The sequence below is a fragment of the Alosa sapidissima genome, chromosome 24 (assembly GCF_018492685.1).
Source record: "Alosa sapidissima isolate fAloSap1 chromosome 24, fAloSap1.pri, whole genome shotgun sequence".
NCBI lineage: Eukaryota > Metazoa > Chordata > Actinopteri > Clupeiformes > Clupeidae > Alosa > Alosa sapidissima.
Window position 1 is genome coordinate 29,869,670 of NC_055980.1, and position 25,000 is coordinate 29,894,669.

The 25,000-nt window shown below is 44.0% G+C and overlaps 1 protein-coding gene across 3 annotated transcripts in view; it reads right to left on the minus strand.

Moving 5' to 3' along the window:
- Positions 1-10,126: 10,126 nt before the first annotated feature.
- Positions 10,127-25,000, minus strand: part of LOC121699818 (ceramide synthase-like) — a 27,964-nt gene continuing 13,090 nt past the window's right edge. For all 3 annotated transcript variants that reach the window (XM_042082274.1, XM_042082277.1, XM_042082276.1), the window contains 4 exons: positions 22,371-22,578; positions 21,930-22,025; positions 14,909-15,018; positions 10,127-11,374 (listed from right to left, as the gene is read on the minus strand). In XM_042082274.1, coding sequence (XP_041938208.1) covers positions 11,167-11,374; positions 14,909-15,018; positions 21,930-22,025; positions 22,371-22,578 — 622 coding nt within the window. In that variant the 3' untranslated portion in view covers positions 10,127-11,166. The remainder of the gene's footprint in view (positions 11,375-14,908; positions 15,019-21,929; positions 22,026-22,370; positions 22,579-25,000) is intronic.

The window sequence follows — 25,000 nt, forward strand, 5'->3', positions numbered from 1 at the left end:
CACTTTTCTGAAACCTGGGCCCAGAGTGGAGAAATCTGTAACCGTAGCCCGTTTGAGTTTGTTTAGACAGCGAAACCGCACATCCTGCTTGCGTATCGATGATGTCATCGCCACACCTCAGCTGCCCTGGACTTGCACTTATAGTATTGCCTAACATTACTAGTTTTCATACATGACATTACCTACGATTACACTCCGTTAAGATAAATATCACAACTGATGCTTGGTCATTCCATGAAATCGGTGCCTTTTCAACTTTACAAATTTGAAAAATATAATTGTTTCAAACTGATTTTTTTCAGTGCCCATTTAATTAACACATCTTAACATGACAAGAAATTGTGTTGGGCCATCTCAAGCTATGCATTTATTTTTTACCATTCACTTATTACATAGAATATTGTAGGATAGTAACAGGACTGATGGTAACAGGACTGATGATTTCATGGTAAATTGCTCCTTTCTAGCTAACAGGTCAAGGTTAGGGAGGCACATGGTATGTAATCTGAAAGGTTATTACTTCTAGATATAGGTAATATCAGTATTGATAAATAATTGTTTATATATACACTTTAAAAAATGGTAACAGGACTGATGTTGTATGCTCGCCCCTCTCTCACAACCCTGATAAAACATGAAAAATAGGACATTTAAGAAGAGAGAAAGTTACCCTTTCTTACACTGTGGAATCTGCTTGTTCTAAATGATGTCACTTCCTTGAAATTATGTCACTTCTAGTTTGTACCATTATTTTATAAGGGGTTTTAGTGAAAGTAACAGGACTGAGATGAAATTAAGGGACAATGATAAATGACTTATATTTTCTAAGAAAACATATCTATTTATGTCAAAATCATTGCTTAACAATGAGATTACACTTAAGACAATATAAAACTGTGAAAATTGTATCATTTTACAACTGAGAAGTGCTGTTGAAAAAGAAAAAACATAGCGTGGGACAAGCCAAAATCAACCAAAATCCTTACCCATAGCAAATATTTATGTGATTTTAATCATTTTAACTTGTATTTTATTGGGTTTACTTGGTCTTATATTTATGCATATGATCTATAGTAACATTAAGTTTTTTAAATTACACATGTATTTGTTGTTAAAGCAACTTTAGAACTGATTATATGTTGTGGGACGCAAAAGGCACCGATTAGGTGGACTGAACACTGTTTTTCCCGGTGTTTGTTTATGCATTCTAGCTACTGTCAGTGACGCGAGAGAACTTAAGTTATTAGGAAAGTGCGGTGTAAGTTTAGGCTACATTAATTTGTGCGTAGTGCCAGTGTCATTCATTTATTTTACATGTCTTACAACATATATACATGCATTCACAGTCGAGTGAAATCAGATATAAGCATACAAAGATGCTTAGAACTCACGTTAAGCCGATGGTAGCACACTGAATGCGAATGCACGATTTGATGCAGGCAAAAGTATTGACTGTTACTAACGAAGGTTTTATAGCAATATTATAAATGTGGCGACAGAATAGCCTAGAACTTGGGTAAGCCTTGCATTTAGTAGCCTAATTGCGGTGATAGCCAAAACTAATGTGAATCACGGACTATCCTACAACCAAAGAAAGTAAAGGTGATTAGTAGGCATACCTGCATTAGCCAAATAAAGGACGGGACTGCACCCTTCACAAAACGTAAAATAAAGTTTATTAGTTTTACAGTTGGCTACAGTTGACAGTTCACCATCAGTCCACACAAACAATTCTGGTTTCCATGCACTAGCCATTTCGCCGTAGCCTATTCTGTCTGTTTTTAAAGCGCAAGTTTTAGTGAATTTCTGTAAAGACACAGTGCCACCTATTGGCCTGGGGTATGAAGTAACGTGTTGAGTCGTGTTGAGATGGATCCGTTTGGACGCAAATATTCTTGATACGGTCTTGATAAATAAATAAATTCTTGATAAATATTCTTGATCACCGCACAATAATAATGCTCAGCGCGAGATTTGCGTAGACCGTTGTCGCGCTGCGCCCATGACTGTTAAAGATTTTTAAAGAAGCCTGCGGTACGGTGTTCATTTTAGGACATCCTCAGACTCAGGTGTCAGACTCAGAAAAACATCGGTCATCTTCAGACAAAACTGCCTCAGCGTCAGAAAAACCAGACTCAGGTGTCAGACTCAGAAAAACATCTGTCACCTTCAGACAAAACTGCCTCAGTTTCAGAAAAACTTCTGTCATCTTCAGACAAAACTGCCTCAGCATAAGAAAAACCTCTGTCATCCTCAGATAAAACAGCTTCAAACCAAACTGCCTCAGAAAAACATCTCTAAGGAGTCAGGTCTCAGAAAAAACGCTATCAGAAAAAGTGGAGTCAGGTCTCAGAAAAAATGATGTCAGAAAAAGTGGAGTCAGGTCTCAGAAAAAACGCTGTCAGAAAAAGTGGAGTCAAATTGCATAATGAATTGTCAATTGACCTGTCGCTAAGCGCCACCCTTAGAACGCTGATGAGCCAATGACAGTCCAGCCTCAACGGGACTCGGACATCAGCTCGGACAACTCAATAGGAAACAACAGGGAGCAGGCATAAAATGACAAATTAATGGTTATTTATGGAGTTTATTAACTCAAAAAAAAAAACGACGGATAACCATGGTCAAACGTTTTGCATGGGGGACGTGTAATACTGATAGCCGGTACCCTGAGATGCTAGAAAACGGGGTAGGCCTATATTTTCATCAACAGTAGCCTATCTCTCGCGTTTGCAACAGCTCGACGTAATGTAGGCTACTAAGCCAACAACGTGGGCACAGTAACCAGGTTCCCTGTTAAATCCCAAGATGAAAATGCTCATTAACCAACTACTATATTCTTACTACATCAAATATTAATGTAACCTAACATATCTTAGTATCAATCTTCCACTAGCTAGCTAGCTAGCATTAACGTCAGTGGTTTTTGCAGGTGATTTGCACGGCTACTCGCCACAACTGCTTGTCACCTTGTATGTATTCTAAAGTTTTGAAAACACCCCTCCATAGCATAATTAAGTCACTTTTGATAGCTTCTGGAGGAAAGTAAATCCTTTTTCGACCAAAACGTTCTCAAAGCCTGCTTTCATATACTGTCAGCTGCCATTGTCCACAATGTATTTCTAATCAAGTCTGGTTTGTTTGTCCGAGTTTTCACACGGTAACAATGGGGGGCGGGGCTTAGCGACAGGTCAATTGCATAATGTAATGTCTTTTTGAATTGCATATTGCAGATTGCATTCTCATTTGAATAAAGCTACTCATATGCTTCCATAGTGTCCAGTGCCACCACTACCACCACGCGCATCTCGCACTGTGCATGGGGCACCAAGGGACAGAGGGGGCACCACCACGCGCATCTCGCACTGTGCATGGGGCACCAAGGGACAGAGGGGGCACCACCACGCGCATCTCGCACTGTGCATGGGGCACCAAGGGACAAAGAGGGCACCACAATTTAGCCAGAGTAGCTTTACTGCAAACTGCTCTTCACTCTTCTTCGAGAACTTTTACAATGTCAAAATGCACCAACAGGATCTTACATATGTAAGGATAATACTTTTACCGTGGTAAAGTTAGTTTTATATTGGACGTTGGATATTCGACACATTCGAACACAAAGGTTCTTTTGTCAAAAAGGCCATGTTTTGATTTTATGCCATTTTTATGTTGATAAATGATTTAAAACTATTATGTGGCTTCAGACTTACCCATGCTAAAACGCATCTGGTGAACTCAGCTAACTGCCCTACACATAATACAAAGCTTATTTTGTCCAAAAAAAACCTTTGATTTTATACAATTTGTTAACGTTAAATGCTTTAATCTATTATGTGGTTTGACCTTTTGACCTACGTCAAACCACATCTGCTGCACTCAGCTTACTACCCTATATAGTACACAAGGCTTTTTTTCAAAAATCCACTCTGAGTTTATAAATATTTTTTAATGTAAAAAAATGCTATAAATCTATTATGCGGCTTGACCTTTTGAGCTACCCATGTCAAAACACATCTGCTGAACTCAGCTAACTGCCCTACACAAAGCTTCTTTAAAAAAACAAAAAAAAAACCTTTTGATTTCTTCAAAAGAAGCTTTGTATTATCTTTGTACCTCTGTACTTGATTTCTTCTTTGCTATTTCAAAATAAAAAACAATTGTTCACAAAAAAAGAAGCTTTGTATTGTCTATTTACATATTTTAATATCCTATCTATATCTTGTGTTTGATTAGGGAGGAGTTATGTTGATATATATTTAATAGCCTGATATTTTCTACATTTTATACCAAAAACATCTGACTCTAAATAGTATTGTCTAATGCATTGGTTCTCAAAGTGGGGTCCGCAGCACATTGTCAGGGGGTCCCTGACAAAGTTTGCTACAAAATATAAAAATTGTCTAATATGGCGAAAAATGCTACAGTAGCCTATCAGTATTTGCCCAATTGATCTGCTGATACGTTACATCAATACGTCAAAACACTTTATTAATTAACCGCCAACAAAATGAAAGTTATGTGAAGCAAACACTATGTGTTCAACACAATACCTTTACATTTGACAAAGAAACAACAATCCTTTAAAAAAAAAAAAATCATACATACTGTCAAAGTTTGCTAGCATGATTATTGTGGTATTAGCACTCTGTTTTTAGAATAGGCCTATTCCACTGCTTGGTTGAATTTCCCTTTGTCCTACGTAATTTAGAACGACCATTAACCGTAAGTTATTTGAACACCTATGAAGTAGCTTAGATTCATTTGTTTGGCCGTATCAGTATCACACTTGTATATTAATTCGCCGAACTCGTTGTGAAGTTTAAATGAACTGTCACGTTGCATCCGAGCTATAAAATGCAGACGTTCAAAACCATACACTAACATAGCAACATTGTAGCATATAACGGAGGTGGCTTTTAGCTAGATGGATAACAGCAGGCTAAGTAAAGTAGCGATGTTTCAAAGCTAAAGTTCATCAGAATCTTGGGATACGCCCGCTTGACAACGGGAGAGATAGAACTAACGACTGGCCTTTGGCCGTAGCAACCATCTATTTAGAACTAGTAACGGCAGTTTGTCCTGCAATTAACGTTTTTCATGTGACGTATTCTAGGTTCTATAGCTTTGTTTACATCCAGCTGGTAGGCAAGGGACAAGTTGAACCCAGAGCCATATAAAGGTAGAGTTGCGACAATGGGTGTTCAAAATTCGTTAAGGTCACGTGGTTCATGTGGTAAACTGTGTAGTTATCCTACCATTACAACAATATTAAATTAAATCCCAGACCGTAGCCTGCTAAATATCGGAAGGTGACCTTTTTTTCTCGCTTTTACGTATGTTAATTTCTGTACAAAGCCAAGACGGGAGATTCTTTAGAAAACGCAGTAGCACCCACCCCATAAGTGTAGCCTAGGCCTATCTAAATTATCGTTATAAAAAAAATGACCTAGTACGTGACTCAAGAGCTGTAAACAGTGTTTTTGAGACTGCGTGTAGCCTACAAAAGCGCATGGAGATTTTAATTTTTCAACGAGAAACTGTAACACAGCTAGTCTAAGTCTAACATTAACTTGTTTGAGTTTTCTCCCCAACGTTTTCTCTGGTAGTTCTTCACTGATCTGAGATAATGAGCGAACTACCTTAACTAGCTAGCGTCTCTGGAGAATAAAAAAAAAAGTTTAGAAGTTTTCTAACATCTCTCCAGTGTAATGGTGGGCATGTTAAGTTAACCGTAGCATTACCTACACAGTAACCCCATGGTAATGCGATGCGAGTGATCATAATAACATATAAAACGTGATATAGTCCTTGATAAATAACCAGCTATGAACTCATAAACAACAGCATTTTGTCACCGTTTGTCATTCACCGTGCTGTGAATACAGCATTAAGATGCTAGGCTAAAGAATTGAGATTCAGAGAACTTGGTTGTGCTCATCCTGTCAGAAAATAGCAATTTGATCAGTGATCATATCAGCGCAAGCTTGGTTTGAAACTGGTTTCTGTGGATGGGCTTACACGATCCTTCACTGGGCTAGTGCCTGCTGTGTTAATATGACCGTGCTGATGCTAAGCTGCAGCTCCCTCAAATCTATAGGTTCTCATGCATATTAGGCTAGCTTTTGCCAATGAAAATGAATGCAACATAAAAAAAAAAAAAACAGTAGGCCTAGGCTACTGCTGCTAACTGAAGAAACGTTTACGTTACTGTAAGGAAATTATTATTATTGTATAACCATTTGTGTAAGCAGAAATATTGTTGTGCTGAGTTCTAAGAACAGAGAGTTCAAGTTAAATGTTGTTGTGCTGAGTTCTAAGAACAGAGAGTACAAGTTAAGTGTGCAGACAGACAGGAACTGCACCCATCTCATGTCTAGCTTTCCAAAAACGGGAGATTTTTTTTCGGGGGGGTCAGTGTTTATACCGGAGCTGTGTTTGCATATTTAATACGTTTCATACACGTGTTTCAACACTGAATTTCGGTCGTTGCTTTTACTTTACCATTACCTTACGCATGCCACTTATGTATCCACCAGCTGCCTGCCTGCAGCCTACTTCCAAAACTCCAAAGCTGCTTGCTGTCAGATTTGGTTCCGAGGGAACAAGTTCAGTGTATCAACAACACTCAATAACAGTTTATGTGATGTGTTAATCAATTAAATTCAACAGCTAGTTCTGGAGGCCATTCATCTAGCCCGCTTCCTTACGACGAGACTCAGGCTGCACCCACTTCCTTATTTGGGTTGCCAGGTTTTAGCCTATGACAAAACGGTTGAAATTGAAACTAAGTGATCGTGTATGTGTAGGGTGTATTTCATACACAATCTGGCAACCTGAATGCATCAATGATTTTAAAATGAAGTTTGATGGCCATGCAAATTACTGGAGTTTTCCGGGAGAAATAACAAAACGGGAGGGTGCTGGGAGATGACCTTGAAATACGGGAGAAACACGGGAAAAACGGGAGTGTTGACAGGTATGCCCTGTCTGTGTGTGTGGGTGGGTGAGGTAAGAGTATGTCACAATGAAGTCGCTATGCCTTGCTTTCTATTTTCTGTGTGCATCTGTACAATAAAAGACACAGCTTTTGGGCTGCAGAGTCAGAGACTGATGGTGTGAGGAATTCTTCCTTACATTAGCAGGCTCTTGGTACCAGAGTTTGTGGGCAAAGCCATACTACGTGTTGTGGTTCTTGTATGTTGGGGTTAAATTCCCTGACAGTTACCAACAATGTTAACAACAAACTCAGCTTCACTGCTGCAAACAAAGTTGGCTATATGCTTCGCCATATAACGAACCAGCTAGCCTTGTGATAACAAAATCTTTACCTTTTGTTTAGTCCACTGAAAGTTATCCACATATCAAACGATTAAATACACAGTTATGGAGGAATTGTTTTGGGGAAGCAGTTGCACTATATCCCACTTTTGCTGCCTTTAAGCCACTTAAATCCATAGCCTAGATGAGCGTTACAACTTGACGTGATGGTGAAGCTAAATGCCCAAGAAACGTCACGTCAAGTTGCCTACTAAACGCAAAAACTTAATGACAGCTTGTTCGTGGTGGTGTGCTGCCTAATTGAAATGGGATAGGCAAGTATCTTATATTCGGCTATTACGTGTGGCACATTTATTGGGCTTTTAGCCTCTTTTAATTTAGGCCTATATGTTGAACTGATATGACTGAGCAGCAGAAAAGTCATAGTTGATACATCGTTTATTATTATAATTAGGCTCTTGTGATAGCCTACTATTACTTTACTACTATTACTGTTATTATTATTATTCGGATGAGGCAAAGGAATGTAAATCTGAGTCTGAAATGTTGGCTACAAACAGTCTATACTGCTGTAACTGCACTGTTGCTATTATTAATTGTTAACTTCCGGGAACTATTTGAGGCTTCCATTAGCTGCCATTGTTGGAAAAAAATGGAACATTGGCGTCAATGGAGTTGTCGCAACTCTACCTTTATATCAAAGATCCGCTTTAACCCTCTCTGTTTATATGGCTCTGGTTGAACCCATTGAACATCGTTGTCTGCAGCTGCCTCTCAGTAGGCTACATCTCTGAATTTCAGCAATGTCAACATGACATTATGACGTAGGTGCAAAACCTTACCTTACTATGCACAGAGAATCACAGGCTCAGTCCCTGCCTCAGTCATGGCAAGCGCCTCTGATTTATTAATCACCACTATGTGGTACTGTTTTTAGAATTGATTTAGATTAAGTGTTAGTTAGTATAATTTGTATTTTAGTATATTTTTATATATTGTATTAAGTGTTAGTATAATTTGTATTTTAGTATATTTAGCATATGCTTTATCTTCTACTGTCCTTACTGCTTAGTTGTGTTTTTATATTATATACTTTAATTACTCTTTCTGCTGTTAAAGAATGTGTTTGTGTTGTATGTATGCGGCTGCTGAGACCTTGAATTTCCCCTGGGGATCAATAAAGTATCTATCTATCTATCTTAATTTGAGAAATTAGTTGATATGTGTTGGAAGAAAGTAGTTCTACAAACAAGACAAGTTTTAGCGATTAAAACGTTTAAATTGTAACAGGAAATGAACACAACGCAAGTGGCAACAGTGGAATAAGCGGGATAATGGACTCCACGGTGGTCTGTTCACAGAAGTAATGCACCGCTTCGCGTCGGGGCCGTTTTACAACCTCGACCGTGCATTAACTTCTGTGAACAGACCACCGTGTCGTCCATTATCCCTTACATAACATAAGCATCAAACAGAAAAAAAACTATACAGCTACATGATTAACTCCATGAGGGGTCCCTGGCCCACAAAAGTTTGAGAACCCCTGGTCTAGTGTATGGGATGATAGAGAAACAGAGCCGCAGTCCCTTCTTTAATTGTGTCTTTCTGTATCGTCTCAACATAATGAAACAATGCATTTTTAATCTGGCTTCATCCAATTTTCAGATTGTGTGTTTTGTAATATGCAAATCATGGTACATTTTATGAAATGCCTAATTAAACATAAAATCTCAAAAACGTGCAATACATTTTTTCTTTGGTATGATGTCACTAATCAACTGGAGAAGATTCATAGTGATGGCTATTAATTAAAAAATTTCCCCTATTCTACTCAATTTAATTTAGTGTTGGGCACAAAATCCCAGGATTCACGAGGATTTTACGACTTAAAATACCTGATTGCGCGACAACTTTTCAAAAAAATTACGATGGAAGTTGCAGTGTTTTTAGCTGTTTGTTGCAGAGAAATTGCGGGAGGAAGTGAAAATTGCCAAAATAGTTGCACATTTTTTTTTTTTTAAATTGAGGGCAATTAAGGTTAGTAAGACCAAAATCACATGCGGTGCTCGGGGAGCAGTGAGGGGTTAGGTGCCTTGCTCAAGGCCACTTCAGCCGTTCCTACTGTTCGGGGTTCAAACCGGCAACCCTCCAGTTACAAGTCCGAAGCGCTAACCAGTAGGCCACGGCTGCCCTAAAGAGAGAGATGCAAGTAAGCAGATGTTAGCCTTCTATTTATTGTCATGAAAATTTCCCTCACAGGATCAACAGAGTATATAAACTTATCAAAACTGCAGAGGAGTGAACAAGTTATAGGGCTGTCTCTGGTGTCTGCAAAAGTGAGTGTGGCATCTGGCTCAATATTCTGCGCGAGGGACTGTTGTGGTAGGTGAAATTTCACGGGGAAACTACGATGATTGGTCAAAAAAAGTTGCGGTGTTTAGACAAAATTGAATTTGCGGGGATTTGCTGAATTTGCGTTAATTGTTGCGATCACATCGCAAATTCCTGGAGACTGAATTTTGTCCTTTAATCTTGAAAAAAAAGTATGTTCCACTCCATCTACTGCGGTAGACTTTTAATATATGATTCAGGAGGGTATTTCTGTTGCAATTTTTTGTCTTTTTGGGCTAGATTGACTGGCCAAGAGGAGAATATCCAAACTTCATCAACGACATGCCGTTGTACCTTACGTTGTCTCTGTCTGTAACGTGGAATATCTAATAGGCTAATTCTAGCTGGTGCCGGAAACGAGCACCCATGAAACGGCATTTTCATAAAGATGGCTGTGGCCAATTGAGGCAGAGAAATGAGGACCACACACACACACACACACACACACACACACACAAAGGCGGGAACCAGCAGTTTATTAGCGGCAGGGCAGGGTTCCACAGGTGGTCAGGCCACAGGTCTACATTCAGCACCTACAATAAATAAATAAGAAACATAAACAAACTACAAACAGCTACACTAAAAACAAAATGGAAGACATCAACACTGTTTAACTCCACCCCTTTCTTTGAGCTTGTGTCTGATGCAGTCCCGCTGGGGCGGAGATTGCAGGGGGCGGGGCAAGGTGACTTTTCACCCCCTGGCGCCCCAAGAGTCCCGGCTATGCCCCCAGGGTGCCTCCGCTGCTTTGCCAGACGTTGGCTGTCAGTTATCAAGGTTCCCTTTATGCCGCGTGGTCCGTTTGGGTTCCGTTTGGCTGTCAGTTATCAAGGTTCCCTTTATGCCGCGTGGTCCGTTTGGGTTCCGTTTGGCTGTCAGTTTGGCTGTCAGTTATCAAGGTTCCCTTTATGCCGTGTGGTCCGTTTGGGTTCTGTTTGGCTGTCAGTTATCAAGGTTCCCTTTATGCCGTGGTCGGTGCTCCGTTTGGGTTCCGTTTGGTTCTGGTCGGTGCTCCGTTAGGGTTCCGTTTGGTTCTGGTCGGTGCTCCGTTTGGTTCTGGTCAGCTCATCACAGCTACATGGTCACTATCTGCTTCACGTTTGTATAATTCCTCCATAAATAAATACATAAATAAAAAAATGACAAACTCTACATAAATATTTAAAAACACACACACACGGCCAACGGGTCAGACTGGCCATTGAACTGTGTGGTCCAGTAGAACATGAGCGCAGATCCCCACACAGCCACTAGAGGGCCAAGAGGATGCCATGCAGACCTCTCTCCCTTTCTCCCTCTCCCCCCCATGTTCGTCCCAGCAGGCTCAATTTCTCACTCCTGTGTTGGGCTCAGTGTGTGTGTGTGTGTTGGGCTCAGTGTGTGTGTGTGTGTGTGTTGGGCTTAGTTTGTGTGTGTGTGTGAGTGTGTATGCGGAGGCTTGTATCTGTTGGCGGACAGGTGTGAGTGTTGGTGTGTGTGTGTGTGCTGGTGTTGGACTCAGTGTGTGTGTGGCGGCTTGTATCCGTTGGCGGGCGGAGTGAGTGTGTGTGTGTGTGTGTGTTTCTGGCCCCTGGTGAAGAGTCTGAAGGCTCCTCTGCAGATGAGGCAGAACCAGTAGACCTGCGGCGCCATCAGCAGGCCAGCGCCCACATTGCACTGCCACGGCACCGACACTGGCACCAGGTACAACGGGATGGATGCATACCTACAACACACACACACACACACACACACACACATTATACACACACACACACATATTATACACACACACACACATATTATACACACACATACATTATACACACACACACACACATACCTACAACACACACACACACACACACACACATATTATACACACACACACACACATAATATACACACACACATACCTACAACACACACACATATTATACACACACATACATTATACACACACACACACACACACACATACCTACAACACACACACACACACATACCTATTACACACACACACACACACATATTATACACACACACATATTATATATACACACACACACACACACACACATATTATACATTTACACGCATATTTTTGCATTTTTAAACCAAAACAAATAATGCATAACGAAAATGACATGGCTGTAAAATGATCAAGCAATTGGCACAGAGGTATTTATTCTAACTCCAACATCAGGCTACAAAACTAAGCCCATTTATTGCAATTTACCCATTTAGTGTTTATAAGTGCCAGTACCAACAATTGAATAATGTTCAAAATGCTCTCTGTAAAATTGCAGCCTCTTGTGCATGACTTAGCTGGGCGAACAAATCTGTCCATACTATGTTGTGAAGTGCTCGGAGGGAGAAGAGGGAAAGCAATTTAATGTAATAATATGCACAACAAGTTTCATGCTGTAATCTAGACCTGACATCAAAGTAAATACCTGTTTTATGTAGATTTCTACACCTGCAGCATTTACCATTAGGCTACTAACAACTAATTTTACAATTAGGCTACTAAAAAATAGCCAACCATTAGGCTACTAACAAATCATTTTTCTATTAGGCTACTAAAAAATTATTTCTGGGGTGAGCCTATTTGCTATGGTAACCTAGCAACCTGTGTGTGTGTGTATATGTGTGCACGCGTGCGGTGCGTGATATATGTGTGTATAAGGTTTTTTTTTTTAGGCATACTGTCTTGCAATTGAACGTGAATAAGTTTACTACTTAAAAACATCAAAGCTAAACATTATATCACGACATCGCTACAAATACAGTATGTGATTAAAATCAGCCAACATCAATGTAGGTTATAGGCTACGTAGATGATAGATAGGCTAGATAGATTGATAGATCTACTTTATTGACGCTTGGTGAAACAGCATGGAGTGGATGTTTTCGGTTCAGATGCTTGTTCTTTTCCTTTTTGAGTATGTAATGATCCCAAAACTTTACTTGAAAACTTTAGACATTCTCTGCCATTTATGGACATCTTGACTCCGCCATCGCGCCAGCTAAATTCAGAATGTATCACGATTCACGCGCTAGTGGTGTGCTTCCTGAACAACGGCCCGTGTGGAACAATCAGATCCCTGCGCGTATAGTGCGCGTCATAGGAATTTAACGAGGCTTCGAGGCAGGGTTTTTGCCTCGAGTAATTTTTGTAATCGAGTTATTCAAGTAACTCGATGAATCGTTTCAGCCCTACATAATACACACACACACACACACACACACACACACACACGTGACGCCCTGGCTTTGCTGTGCCGTGAAGCGTTGCGCCTCTTCCTCCGTCTGCCTGTATGAGCACTAGGCATGTTGTTGGTCTTTGTGTGTCATATTGTCTATTGACCTGCAGGAGGAGCTGGAGAGGTCTGGTGGCTAATGAGGGGCGTGGCTCCGTGTTAATGGCCGTCGGAATAAAGCCGGTGTCCTGTGGCCTATTTCATCTTTTGTTGCTTCCCACTTACTGATTTATGTAAATATGTGTAAATAAATTAAGATTATGATTTTAACGTGACCCGACGGTGTCAGTCTCTCTATGTCCTTACTCTTTGAGACAAGGAGTTTGTGACACATATATTTTACACACACATATATTACACACACTCACACATATTATACAACAATTGGGTTCGATGGAACTAGTTATTTGTTTCTGATTGACCGAGAGACATTCCACGAGTTGGAATATCCCTGAACATTTCAACTCAAACTTTGCACAGCTAATAATAAATGACTCCGCAATACAATGCGAAGATTCGACACAATGTTCTCATATCCCAGCTCTCCACTATTTTAAGCAATGGGTTACTCCTTAGCAAACCATAAGGAAACAGTGCTTCACCACATCCGTGAATTAAGCCACACAGTCCAGGGCTCCAGACTAACTTTTTGCACTGGTTGCACTGCTGCGCCTAACTTTTTTTCTTAGGTGCACCAGCACAAAAGTTAGGTGCACCCAAATTTTCAACCACATCGCATTTAACACTGCAGCAGGTTCACTTCTCTTCCTTAATTACCGTCCTATATAGGTTGACTTATGATTTACAATTCTACAAGAATTAACTTAATGAAGTGTTGGTGCTTTAAGTGCTTCACTGAGCTGAAATTTAAACTTAAAACATCTCAAGATGAATTAAATAAAAATAACAGTGAGTAAATTAACAGTGCACGTCTTTTAAGGGCTTTTTATCTCATGGCTCAATGTCTTACATACTATACTTCATGATCTTTAGGCCTTAGCTAAACGAGCTCGCCATGCTAGCATCTTCCATAGAAATGTATTTGAGCACAATTTAAAGAGATGTTCCAAGTAGCCTGGGGGATTTTTATGTGATTTTGCAATGATGATTGCAATAATCATTTGACAGCCCCACAATGCAATTTACTTTTTAATTTTAGTATTTTTAAAATTTCAATAAGAACATCACTATGTTTAATGCAGTAACTAAACGGTAGACCTACTATTATAGGCTATTGCAATGACTTACCATGCTCGATCTAAATGCGTCCATTCAATTCACCTTACACAATGACCACAGTTATACATGCAGGGAATATTCGGGCTTTAAATGTAGCAGCGATGTTCGGTTTGCGCCAAATACCGGATTAAATTGATTGATGCCATCAGAATGAGTTTACACAACTCGCGCGCAAAACGAATATTGCTGTTGAAAACCGGGTTACTCCCTGCATGTAACTGCGGTCAATGACGCACTCCTTTTCGGCTAGATATGAATGTGATTTCAGCCGACTTGGTTCATTTCTTTCAACGAAGACACAAAGACCCGTAACAAGGGATCTGGAATGTTGGTTACCTAGCAACCAAGACGCTGTCTATTGAAAAAGGAACTATTTTTTGATGTGTAAGAACGATGTCGAAATTAACATTTTTAAACAATAATGGGGTGAGAGAGAGAGAGAGAGAGAGAGAGAGAGAGAGAGCAGGAGAAAGAGTGTGTACCTACTGAATGAGCACACACACACACATGGCATACCTGCATGGTATAGGTAGGGGAACTCGACACACACACACACACACACACACAGGGCATACCTGCATGGTATAGGTAGGGGAACTCGACACACACACACACACATGGCTTACCTGCATGGTATAGGTAGGGGAACTCGACACACACACACACACACAGGGCATACCTGCATGGTATAGGTAGGGGAACTCGACACACACACACACACACACAGGGCATACCTGCATGGTATAGGTAGAGCGTACCTGCCGTATGCAAAGTAGAGGTAGGGGAAGAGAACAACTCGACAGATGAAGAAAGTTACCAACATGAGAACTCCATTGAGCTTATGGAGCAGGGTTTGCTGCAGCTTATACTGGAGATCAGGGACAGATGGAGAGATGCAGAGAGAGAGAGAGAGAGAGAGAGGGGAGAGAGATGCAGAGACAGAGAGGGGGGTGGGTGGACAGAGAGAGATGGAGAGAGACAGAGAGGGGGGTGGGTGGACAGAGAGAGATGGAGAGAGACAGAGAGGGGGGTGGGTGGACAGAGAGAGATGGAGAGAGACAGAGAGGGGGGTGGGTGGACAGAGAGAGATGGAGAGGGGGGGATGGGGAGAAGGGATGGAAAGAGAGAGAGGGGGGAATCAGAGGGGCAGAGGGAGGGAAAAAGGGGGGGGGGTTAAAAAGAGAGAAACAAAGAGAAAGAAAAAGAGGAATAGCAGTGAGTAACAGACAGATGATTCAGTTAGCACACCTGGACAGGTGAAGGATTCAGTTAGCACACCTGGACAGGTGAAGGATTCAGTTAGCACACCTGGACAGGTGAAGGATTCAGTTAGCACACCTGCACAGGTGAAGGATGCAGTTAGCACACCTGGACAGGTGAAGGATGCAGTTAGCACACCTGGACAGGTGAATGGTTCATATCCCAACCAGAGAGAGAGAGAAAAAGGAAGAGTTGTTTGGTGGAGGAGACGCTTTGGCGCTTGTATGATTCTGTTCCTGTGTGTGTTTGGTACTCGTATGATTCTGTTCCTGTGTGTGTGTGTGTGTGTGTGTGTGTGTGTGTGTGTGTGTGTGATGCTCATATGATTCTGTTGTGTGTGTGTGTGTGTGTGTGTGTGTGTGTGTGTGTGGTACTCGTATGATTCTGTTCCTGTGTGTGTGTGTGTGTGTGTGTGTGTGTGTGTGTGTACTCGTATGATTCTGTTCCTGTGTGTGTGTGTGTGTGTGATGCTCATATGATTCTGTTGTGTGTGTGTGTGTGTGTGTGGTACTTGTATGATTCTGTTCCTGTGTGTGTGTGGTACTCATATGATTCTGTTCCTGTGTGTGTATGTGTGGTACTCGTATGATTCTGTTCCTGTGTGTGTATGTGTATGTGTGTGTGGTACTCGTATGATTCTGTTCCTGTGTGTGTATGTGTGTGTGGTACTCGTATGATTCTGTTCCTGTGTGTGTATGTGTGTGTGGTACTCGTATGATTCTGTTCCTGTGTGTGTGGTACTCGTATGATTCTGTTGTGTGTGTGAGGTAGAACATCTCCAGCCCCTCAGAGTCGTTGAGCAGAGACGGGTCCTTACCAAGCACAGGCGCAGTGGCCTTAGTCTCCTCCAGGGGGCAGCACACACAAACATCAGCCTTCATAACTCAACAAACTAACCCAAAGCCTTCAGCACTAGTTAGACTATTGCAATGCACTTGTTAATGGTCTCCCAAAACTAAGACCAAGAAGAGAGAGCACATCACCCCTGTGCTGAACTGCACTGTTAATGACTTACAAAGCTCTAAATGGCCTAGCACCTTCATCTATCTGCAGGCCTCAACCATGCCTCTCCTGTGGGTCTCCTCTTCTCCTGTGTGTGTGTGTGTGTGTGTGTGTCCTCTTCTCCTGTGTGTGTGTGCGCACCACCTCTCTGCTCTCTCTGCTACACCATCTCTCTGCTACACCACCTCTCTGCTCTCTCTGCTACACCACCTCTCTGCTCCCTCTCTGCTACACCACCTCTCTGCTCCCTCTCTGCTACACCACCTCTCTGCTACACCACCTCTCTGCTACACCACCTCTCTGCTCCCTCTCTGCTACACCACCTCTCTGCTACACCACCTCTCTGCTACACCACCTCTCTGCTCCCTCTCTGCTACACCACCTCTCTGCTCTCTCTGCTACACCACCTCTCTGCTCCCTCTCTGCTACACCACCTCTCTGCTACACCACCTCTCTGCTACACCACCTCTCTGCTCCCTCTCTGCTACACCACCTCTCTGCTACACCACCTCTCTGCTACACCACCTCTCTGCTCCCTCTCTGCTACACCACCTCTCTGCTACACCACCTCTCTGCTACACCACCTCTCTGCTCCCTCTCTGCTACACCACCTCTCTGCTACACCACCTCTCTGCTACACCACCTCTCTGCTACACCATCTCTCTGCTACACCACCTCTCTGCTACACCACCTCTCTGCTCTCTCTCTGCTACACCACCTCTCTGCTCTCTCTGCTACACCACCTCTCTGCTCTCTCTCTGCTACACCATCTCTCTGCTACACCATCTCTCTGCTACACCACCTCTCTGCTCTCTCTCTGCTCTCTCTGCTACACCACCTCTCTGCTCTCTCTGCTACACCATCTCTCTGCTACACCACCTCTCTGCTCTCTCTGCTACACCACCTCTCTGCTCTCTCTGCTACACCACCTCTCTGCTACACCATCTCTCTGCTCTCTCTCTGCTACACCATCTCTCTGCTACACCACCTCTCTGCTCTCTCTGCTACACCACCTCTCTGCTACACCACCTCTCTGCTCTCTCTGCTACACCATCTCTCTGCTACACCATCTCTCTGCTACACCACCTCTCTGCTACACCATCTCTCTGCTCTCTCTCTGCTACACCATCTCTCTGCTCTCTCTCTGCTCTCTCTCTGCTACACCATCTCTCTGCTACACCACCTCTCTGCTCTCTCTGCTACACCACCTCTCTGCTCTCTCTGCTACACCATCTCTCTGCTACACCACCTCTCTGCTACACCACCTCTCTGCTACACCATCTCTCTGCTACACCACCTCTCTGCTACACCACCTCTCTGCTACACCATCTCTCTGCTACACCATCTCTCTGCTACACCACCTCTCTGCTACACCACCTCTCTGCTACACCACCTCTCTGCTCTCTCTGCTACACCACCTCTCTGCTCTCTCTGCTACACCATCTCTCTGCTACACCATCTCTCTGCTACACCACCTCTCTGCTCTCTCTGCTACACCATCTCTCTGCTACACCATCTCTCTGCTACACCACCTCTCTGCTACACCACCTCTCTGCTCTCTCTGCTACACCATCTCTCTGCTACACCATCTCTCTGCTACACCACCTCTCTGCTACACCATCTCTCTGCTACACCACCTCTCTGCTACACCACCTCTCTGCTCTCTCTGCTACACCATCTCTCTGCTACACCATCTCTCTGCTACACCACCTCTCTGCTACACCATCTCTCTGCTACACCACCTCTCTGCTACACCACCTCTCTGCTCTCTCTGCTACACCACCTCTCTGCTCTCTCTGCTACACCACCTCTCTGCTACACCACCTCTCTGCTCTCTCTCTGCTACACCATCTCTCTGCTACACCACCTCTCTGCTACACCATCTCTCTGCTACACCACCTCTCTGCTACACCACCTCTCTGCTCTCTCTGCTACACCATCTCTCTGCTACACCATCTCTCTGCTCTCTCTGCTACACCATCTCTCTGCTACACCATCTCTCTGCTCTCTCTCTGCTACACCACCTCTCTGCTCTCTCTCTGCTACACCATCTCTCTGCTACACCACCTCTCTGCTCTCTCTGCTACACCATCTCTCTGCTACACCACCTCTCTGCTCTCTCTGCTACACCACCTCTCTGCTACACCATCTCTCTGCTCTCTCTCTGCTACACCACCTCTCTGCTACACCACCTCTCTGCTCTCTCTGCTACACCATCTCTCTGCTACACCATCTCTCTGCTCTCTCTGCTACACCATCTCTCTGCTACACCATCTCTCTGCTCTCTCTCTGCTACACCATCTCTCTGCTCTCTCTCTGCTACACCACCTCTCTGCTCTCTCTGCTACACCACCTCTCTGCTACACCATCTCTCTGCTCTCTCTGCTACACCATCTCTCTGCTACACCATCTCTCTGCTCTCTCTCTGCTACACCACCTCTCTGCTACACCATCTCTCTGCTCTCTCTCTGCTCTCTCTGCTACACCATCTCTCTGCTCTCTCTCTGCTACACCACCTCTCTGCTCCCTCTCTGCTACACCACCTCTCTGCTACACCATCTCTCTGCTCTCTCTCTGCTACACCATCTCTCTGCTCTCTCTCTGCTACACCATCTCTCTGCTCTCTCTCTGCTACACCACCTCTCTGCTCTCTCTCTGCTACACCATCTCTCTGCTCTCTCTCTGCTCTCTCTGCTACACCACCTCTCTGCTCTCTCTCTGCTACACCACCTCTCTGCTCTCTCTGCTACACCACCTCTCTGCTCTCTCTGCTACACCATCTCTCTGCTACACCACCTCTCTGCTCTCTCTGCTACACCATCTCTCTGCTACACCACCTCTCTGCTCTCTCTGCTACACCACCTCTCTGCTCTCTCTGCTACACCATCTCTCTGCTACACCACCTCTCTGCTCTCTCTGCTACACCACCTCTCTGCTCTCTCTGCTACACCACCTCTCTGCTACACCACCTCTCTGCTCTCTCTGCTACACCACCTCTCTGCTCTCTCTGCTACACCACCTCTCTGCTCTCTCTGCTACACCACCTCTCTGCTCTCTCTGCTACACCACCTCTCTGCTACACCACCTCTCTGCTCTCTCTGCTACACCACCTCTCTGCTCCCTCTCTGCTACACCACCTCTCTGCTCTCTCTGCTACACCACCTCTCTGCTCTCTCTGCTACACCACCTCTCTGCTCTCTCTCTGCTCTCTCTCTGCTACACCACCTCTCTGCTCTCTCTCTGCTACACCACCTCTCTGCTACACCACCTCTCTGCTCTCTCTGCTACACCACCTCTCTGCTACACCACCTCTCTGCTCTCTCTCTGCTACACCACCTCTCTGCTACACCACCTCTCTGCTCTCTCTGCTACACCACCTCTCTGCTCTCTCTGCTACACCACCTCTCTGCTACACCACCTCTCTGCTCTCTCTGCTACACCACCTCTCTGCTCTCTCTGCTACACCACCTCTCTGCTCTCTCTGCTACACCACCTCTCTGCTCCCTCTCTGCTACACCACCTCTCTGCTCTCTCTGCTACACCACCTCTCTGCTCTCTCTGCTACACCACCTCTCTGCTCTCTCTCTGCTCTCTCTCTGCTACACCACCTCTCTGCTCTCTCTCTGCTACACCATCTCTCTGCTACACCATCTCTCTGCTCTCTCTGCTACACCATCTCTCTGCTACACCATCTCTCTGCTCTCTCTCTGCTACACCACCTCTCTGCTCTCTCTCTGCTACACCACCTCTCTGCTCTCTCTGCTACACCATCTCTCTGCTACACCACCTCTCTGCTCTCTCTGCTACACCACCTCTCTGCTACACCATCTCTCTGCTCTCTCTCTGCTACACCACCTCTCTGCTACACCACCTCTCTGCTCTCTCTGCTACACCATCTCTCTGCTACACCATCTCTCTGCTCTCTCTGCTACACCATCTCTCTGCTACACCATCTCTCTGCTCTCTCTCTGCTACACCATCTCTCTGCTCTCTCTCTGCTACACCACCTCTCTGCTCTCTCTGCTACACCACCTCTCTGCTACACCATCTCTCTGCTCTCTCTGCTACACCATCTCTCTGCTACACCATCTCTCTGCTCTCTCTCTGCTACACCACCTCTCTGCTACACCATCTCTCTGCTCTCTCTCTGCTCTCTCTGCTACACCATCTCTCTGCTCTCTCTCTGCTACACCACCTCTCTGCTCCCTCTCTGCTACACCACCTCTCTGCTACACCATCTCTCTGCTCTCTCTCTGCTCTCTCTGCTACACCATCTCTCTGCTCTCTCTCTGCTACACCATCTCTCTGCTCTCTCTCTGCTACACCACCTCTCTGCTCTCTCTCTGCTACACCATCTCTCTGCTCTCTCTCTGCTCTCTCTGCTACACCACCTCTCTGCTCTCTCTCTGCTACACCACCTCTCTGCTCTCTCTGCTACACCACCTCTCTGCTCTCTCTGCTACACCATCTCTCTGCTACACCACCTCTCTGCTCTCTCTGCTACACCATCTCTCTGCTACACCACCTCTCTGCTCTCTCTGCTACACCACCTCTCTGCTCTCTCTGCTACACCATCTCTCTGCTACACCACCTCTCTGCTCTCTCTGCTACACCACCTCTCTGCTCTCTCTGCTACACCACCTCTCTGCTACACCACCTCTCTGCTCTCTCTGCTACACCACCTCTCTGCTCTCTCTGCTACACCACCTCTCTGCTCTCTCTGCTACACCACCTCTCTGCTCTCTCTGCTACACCACCTCTCTGCTACACCACCTCTCTGCTCTCTCTGCTACACCACCTCTCTGCTCCCTCTCTGCTACACCACCTCTCTGCTCTCTCTGCTACACCACCTCTCTGCTCTCTCTGCTACACCACCTCTCTGCTCTCTCTCTGCTCTCTCTCTGCTACACCACCTCTCTGCTCTCTCTCTGCTACACCACCTCTCTGCTACACCACCTCTCTGCTCTCTCTGCTACACCACCTCTCTGCTCTCTCTCTGCTACACCACCTCTCTGCTACACCACCTCTCTGCTCTCTCTGCTACACCACCTCTCTGCTCCCTCTCTGCTACACCACCTCTCTGCTCTCTCTGCTACACCACCTCTCTGCTCTCTCTGCTACACCACCTCTCTGCTCTCTCTCTGCTCTCTCTCTGCTACACCACCTCTCTGCTCTCTCTCTGCTACACCACCTCTCTGCTACACCACCTCTCTGCTCTCTCTCTGCTACACCACCTCTCTGCTACACCATCTCTCTGCTACACCACCTCTCTGCTCTCCTGATTTCTCTTGTAAATGTAAGAGAGAAGAGTGGTCCCGGGAAAAGAGAGAGAAAACAGAGAGAGAAAACAGAGAGAGAGAGAGAGAGAGAGAGAGAGAGAGAGAGAGAGAGAGAGAGAGAGAGAGAGAGAGAGAGGGAAAAGGGAAAGAAAAACCGAGAAAGCTGCATCAAGAGAAAGGCAGAAAAACAGAAAGAGAGATGGAGAGAGATGGAGAGAGAGAAATTGTGGAGTGGTACCTGAATGAGTATCTTTCCTAGGCAGACGGACGGAGTGCTCATCTCAGCAAGGAACATCACGCCCTGGAAGTAGTCCCCTTTCCCCTGCCGCCAGAACTACACACACACACACACACACACACACACAAACATATTACATCCTGGAAGTAGTCCCCTTTCCCCTGCCACCAGAACCACACACACACACACACACGCACACAGTATACTTTACTTGGGCAGTGCATGCGTGCGTGCATGTGTAGATATATTCCAGCCTTGTTGGGAGTTGCTTTGGGTTAAAAAGTATCAGCCAAATGTAATGAAATGTAATATATTACAATCCGATAGTAGTGTGTGTGTGTGTGTGTGTGCGCGTGTATGCATGGTAGTATTGAGTGTGTGCATGCATGTGTGTTTGCTTAAGTGTGTGTGTGTGTTGATAAAGAAAGAGGCAGACTTTACCACAGACACAGGGAAGCAGACCAGCACCATGACAACGTGGTGTAGCACCATGAGGAACTCCCGGCGCAGGTAGCCAATCACTGTGCTGAGGGGCGTGGCCTCGTGCCCTTTGACCTGCGTCTTGTACCAGTGGCAGAGGAACATGGCATAGATGTCGTACACAAAATACGGCACCGCAAATAGGATGTAGGCGCTTGTCAGCCAATGCCTGAGAACACACACACACACACACACACACACACAGGAGAAGAAGAGAGACACACACACACACAGGAGAAGAGGAGAGACACACACACACACACACACACACACACACACACACACACAGGAGAAGAGGAGAGACACACACACACACACACACACACAGGAGAAGAGGAGAGACACACACACACACAGGAGAAGAGGAGAGACACACACACAGGAGAAGAGAGACACACACACACACACACACACACACACACACAGGAGAAGAGGAGAGAGACACACACACACACACAGGAGAAGAGGAGAGACACACACACAAACACAGGAGAAGAGGAGACACACACACACAAAATATATTTGGTAACTTCTGTAGACATCCAAAATGGGGTGGGGGTTAAAATTAGTAGGGAAAAAAACTATTGCATAAACAGTCATATATATCTTTTTGTCGTGGTATAGTCTTAATTTTCATGTAGATGTCTTGAAAAGGTCTTAAAAAGTCTTTAAATTTGCACTTGGAAAATGTGCAGATACCCTGAGAAAGACTGTTGGTTAGCTAGCTCATTTAAAATATCCTAAACTTTTTTTTGACCCTGCCTCTTAAAAAAAATCGGAATCGAGAATCGTTAGGAACCGGAATCGAAATAAGAAATCGGAATTGGAATTGTTTAAATTGAAACGACACCCAACCCTAACCCTCACACACTCACAGGGTTGGGTATCGTTTAAATTGAAACGATACCCAACCCTACTCCTCACACACTCACAGGGTTGGGTATCGTTTGGGCTTTATCAGATACCGGTGCTAAATCGATACTTTTAAAATGGTGCCGGTGCCTAAACCGGTACTTTGTTTTTACAATAAAATGGTCTAAAGCATGAATTGCTTTTTTTTGATTGATAAGACCAAAATATATTTAATTTACTATCAATATCTCATTGCTTCTACACATAATACATTTAAATGTTTAAACAGCTTGCCATGGATGCACACACAGTGGTGGATCGGGGGTTCCATGTTCCATATTGTTGTGCATGCATTACTTGAAAAGAACTAGCTCCAGTTATGTATGAACAGTGAAGGTAACGATCTCTTAAACATGTGAAAAACGTGAACTTGAAGAAGTGAAAATTTAACAATATGAACTATGAATATTGAACAACTTGAAGCTACATCTATAAGTGTGAACATGCTTAACAAAATATGGGAACAAAACATGGGAACTAAACGTGCATTACGAATATAATCAGTGGGAGCCCTGTGCTTGTTTCCCTGCAACAAGAAGCTTCCATCTGGGGGTGATGGAAGACAGTGACACCCTCAGTGTGTTTGAAATGTCCAGTCGATTGCACAATTTGGTCTTAGTTGCAGTCATTGCCGAAAACCCGGCCTCGCATAGATACGTGGTGGGAAACGTTTTCAGCGCTTTTACGGCTATCTCGGGATATTCTGCTTTGGTTTTGATCCAAAAACCCGCCAGAGAGGTTTCCTCATACACACTCTTAAGACCACCGTCATTTGCAATTTCGATCAACTGTTCTTCCTCCTGCGCTGAAAAGTTAGGACTATTCGGGATATTGACAAATGGGTTGCGGACCCACTCATTAGTTTGCCGTGGATCTTTGGAGGATGGGAAGTAACGCTCAAACTCATTTGAAAGCGCAACAAGGTGATCGCGCACCAGCTGCGAGAGAAAGGGCCCTGCCTCAGTCTCTCCCAAAAACCCCACTACTGTTTGGAACATGGGTCAATGACATGACGTCTAGATTTTCTGTCCAATAGCATTTTTTAAGTTTATAAAAGGTTTGAATGCCTGCAAACACACCATATATAAGTGGGAGCACTCCCATATTTGTAACCACTTTACCTTTTGAAAAATCTTTTGGTATTTTTATTTTTTCTCTTATGTGAAGTATCAAAATATCATGTGGTGCGATTGTCCGACCATGACTGCTGTTTGGGAAACTTCTTTAAAATTACACTGAATCTATTCAAATGTGCGTTCTGCTCTATCTAGCATTTTTTCAAAAGTGTTTTGTAGCTCTGTAGAAAATGACACAGCAGAAACTGCCATTTTGAGACTTTTATTTTGAAATTAATTCAAAGATCTTAAGTTGCATTCATAAACTAGTGTGCCAGGCACCCATTGGGGCAGCAAACAAGTTTGTAATTATCTCTTATATTTGGAAAAACATAGCTTAAATAACAGCTGGCAAGAAGTTGCCAAATTTGGACGTCATGTGGTATGACCTCAACAATACAATGAATATTAATTTATTTGTTCAAATTTATTTTTTGATTAGAAATGAAATAGTGACCTTTTAGAGGAATCAAGTTTGTTATGAGTAGGTGGTCAATTTTGTGCCTGTAAATTTGATCTCAAGTTGAAAATGTCATGTGGTGCGACCAAACATCATGTGGTGCG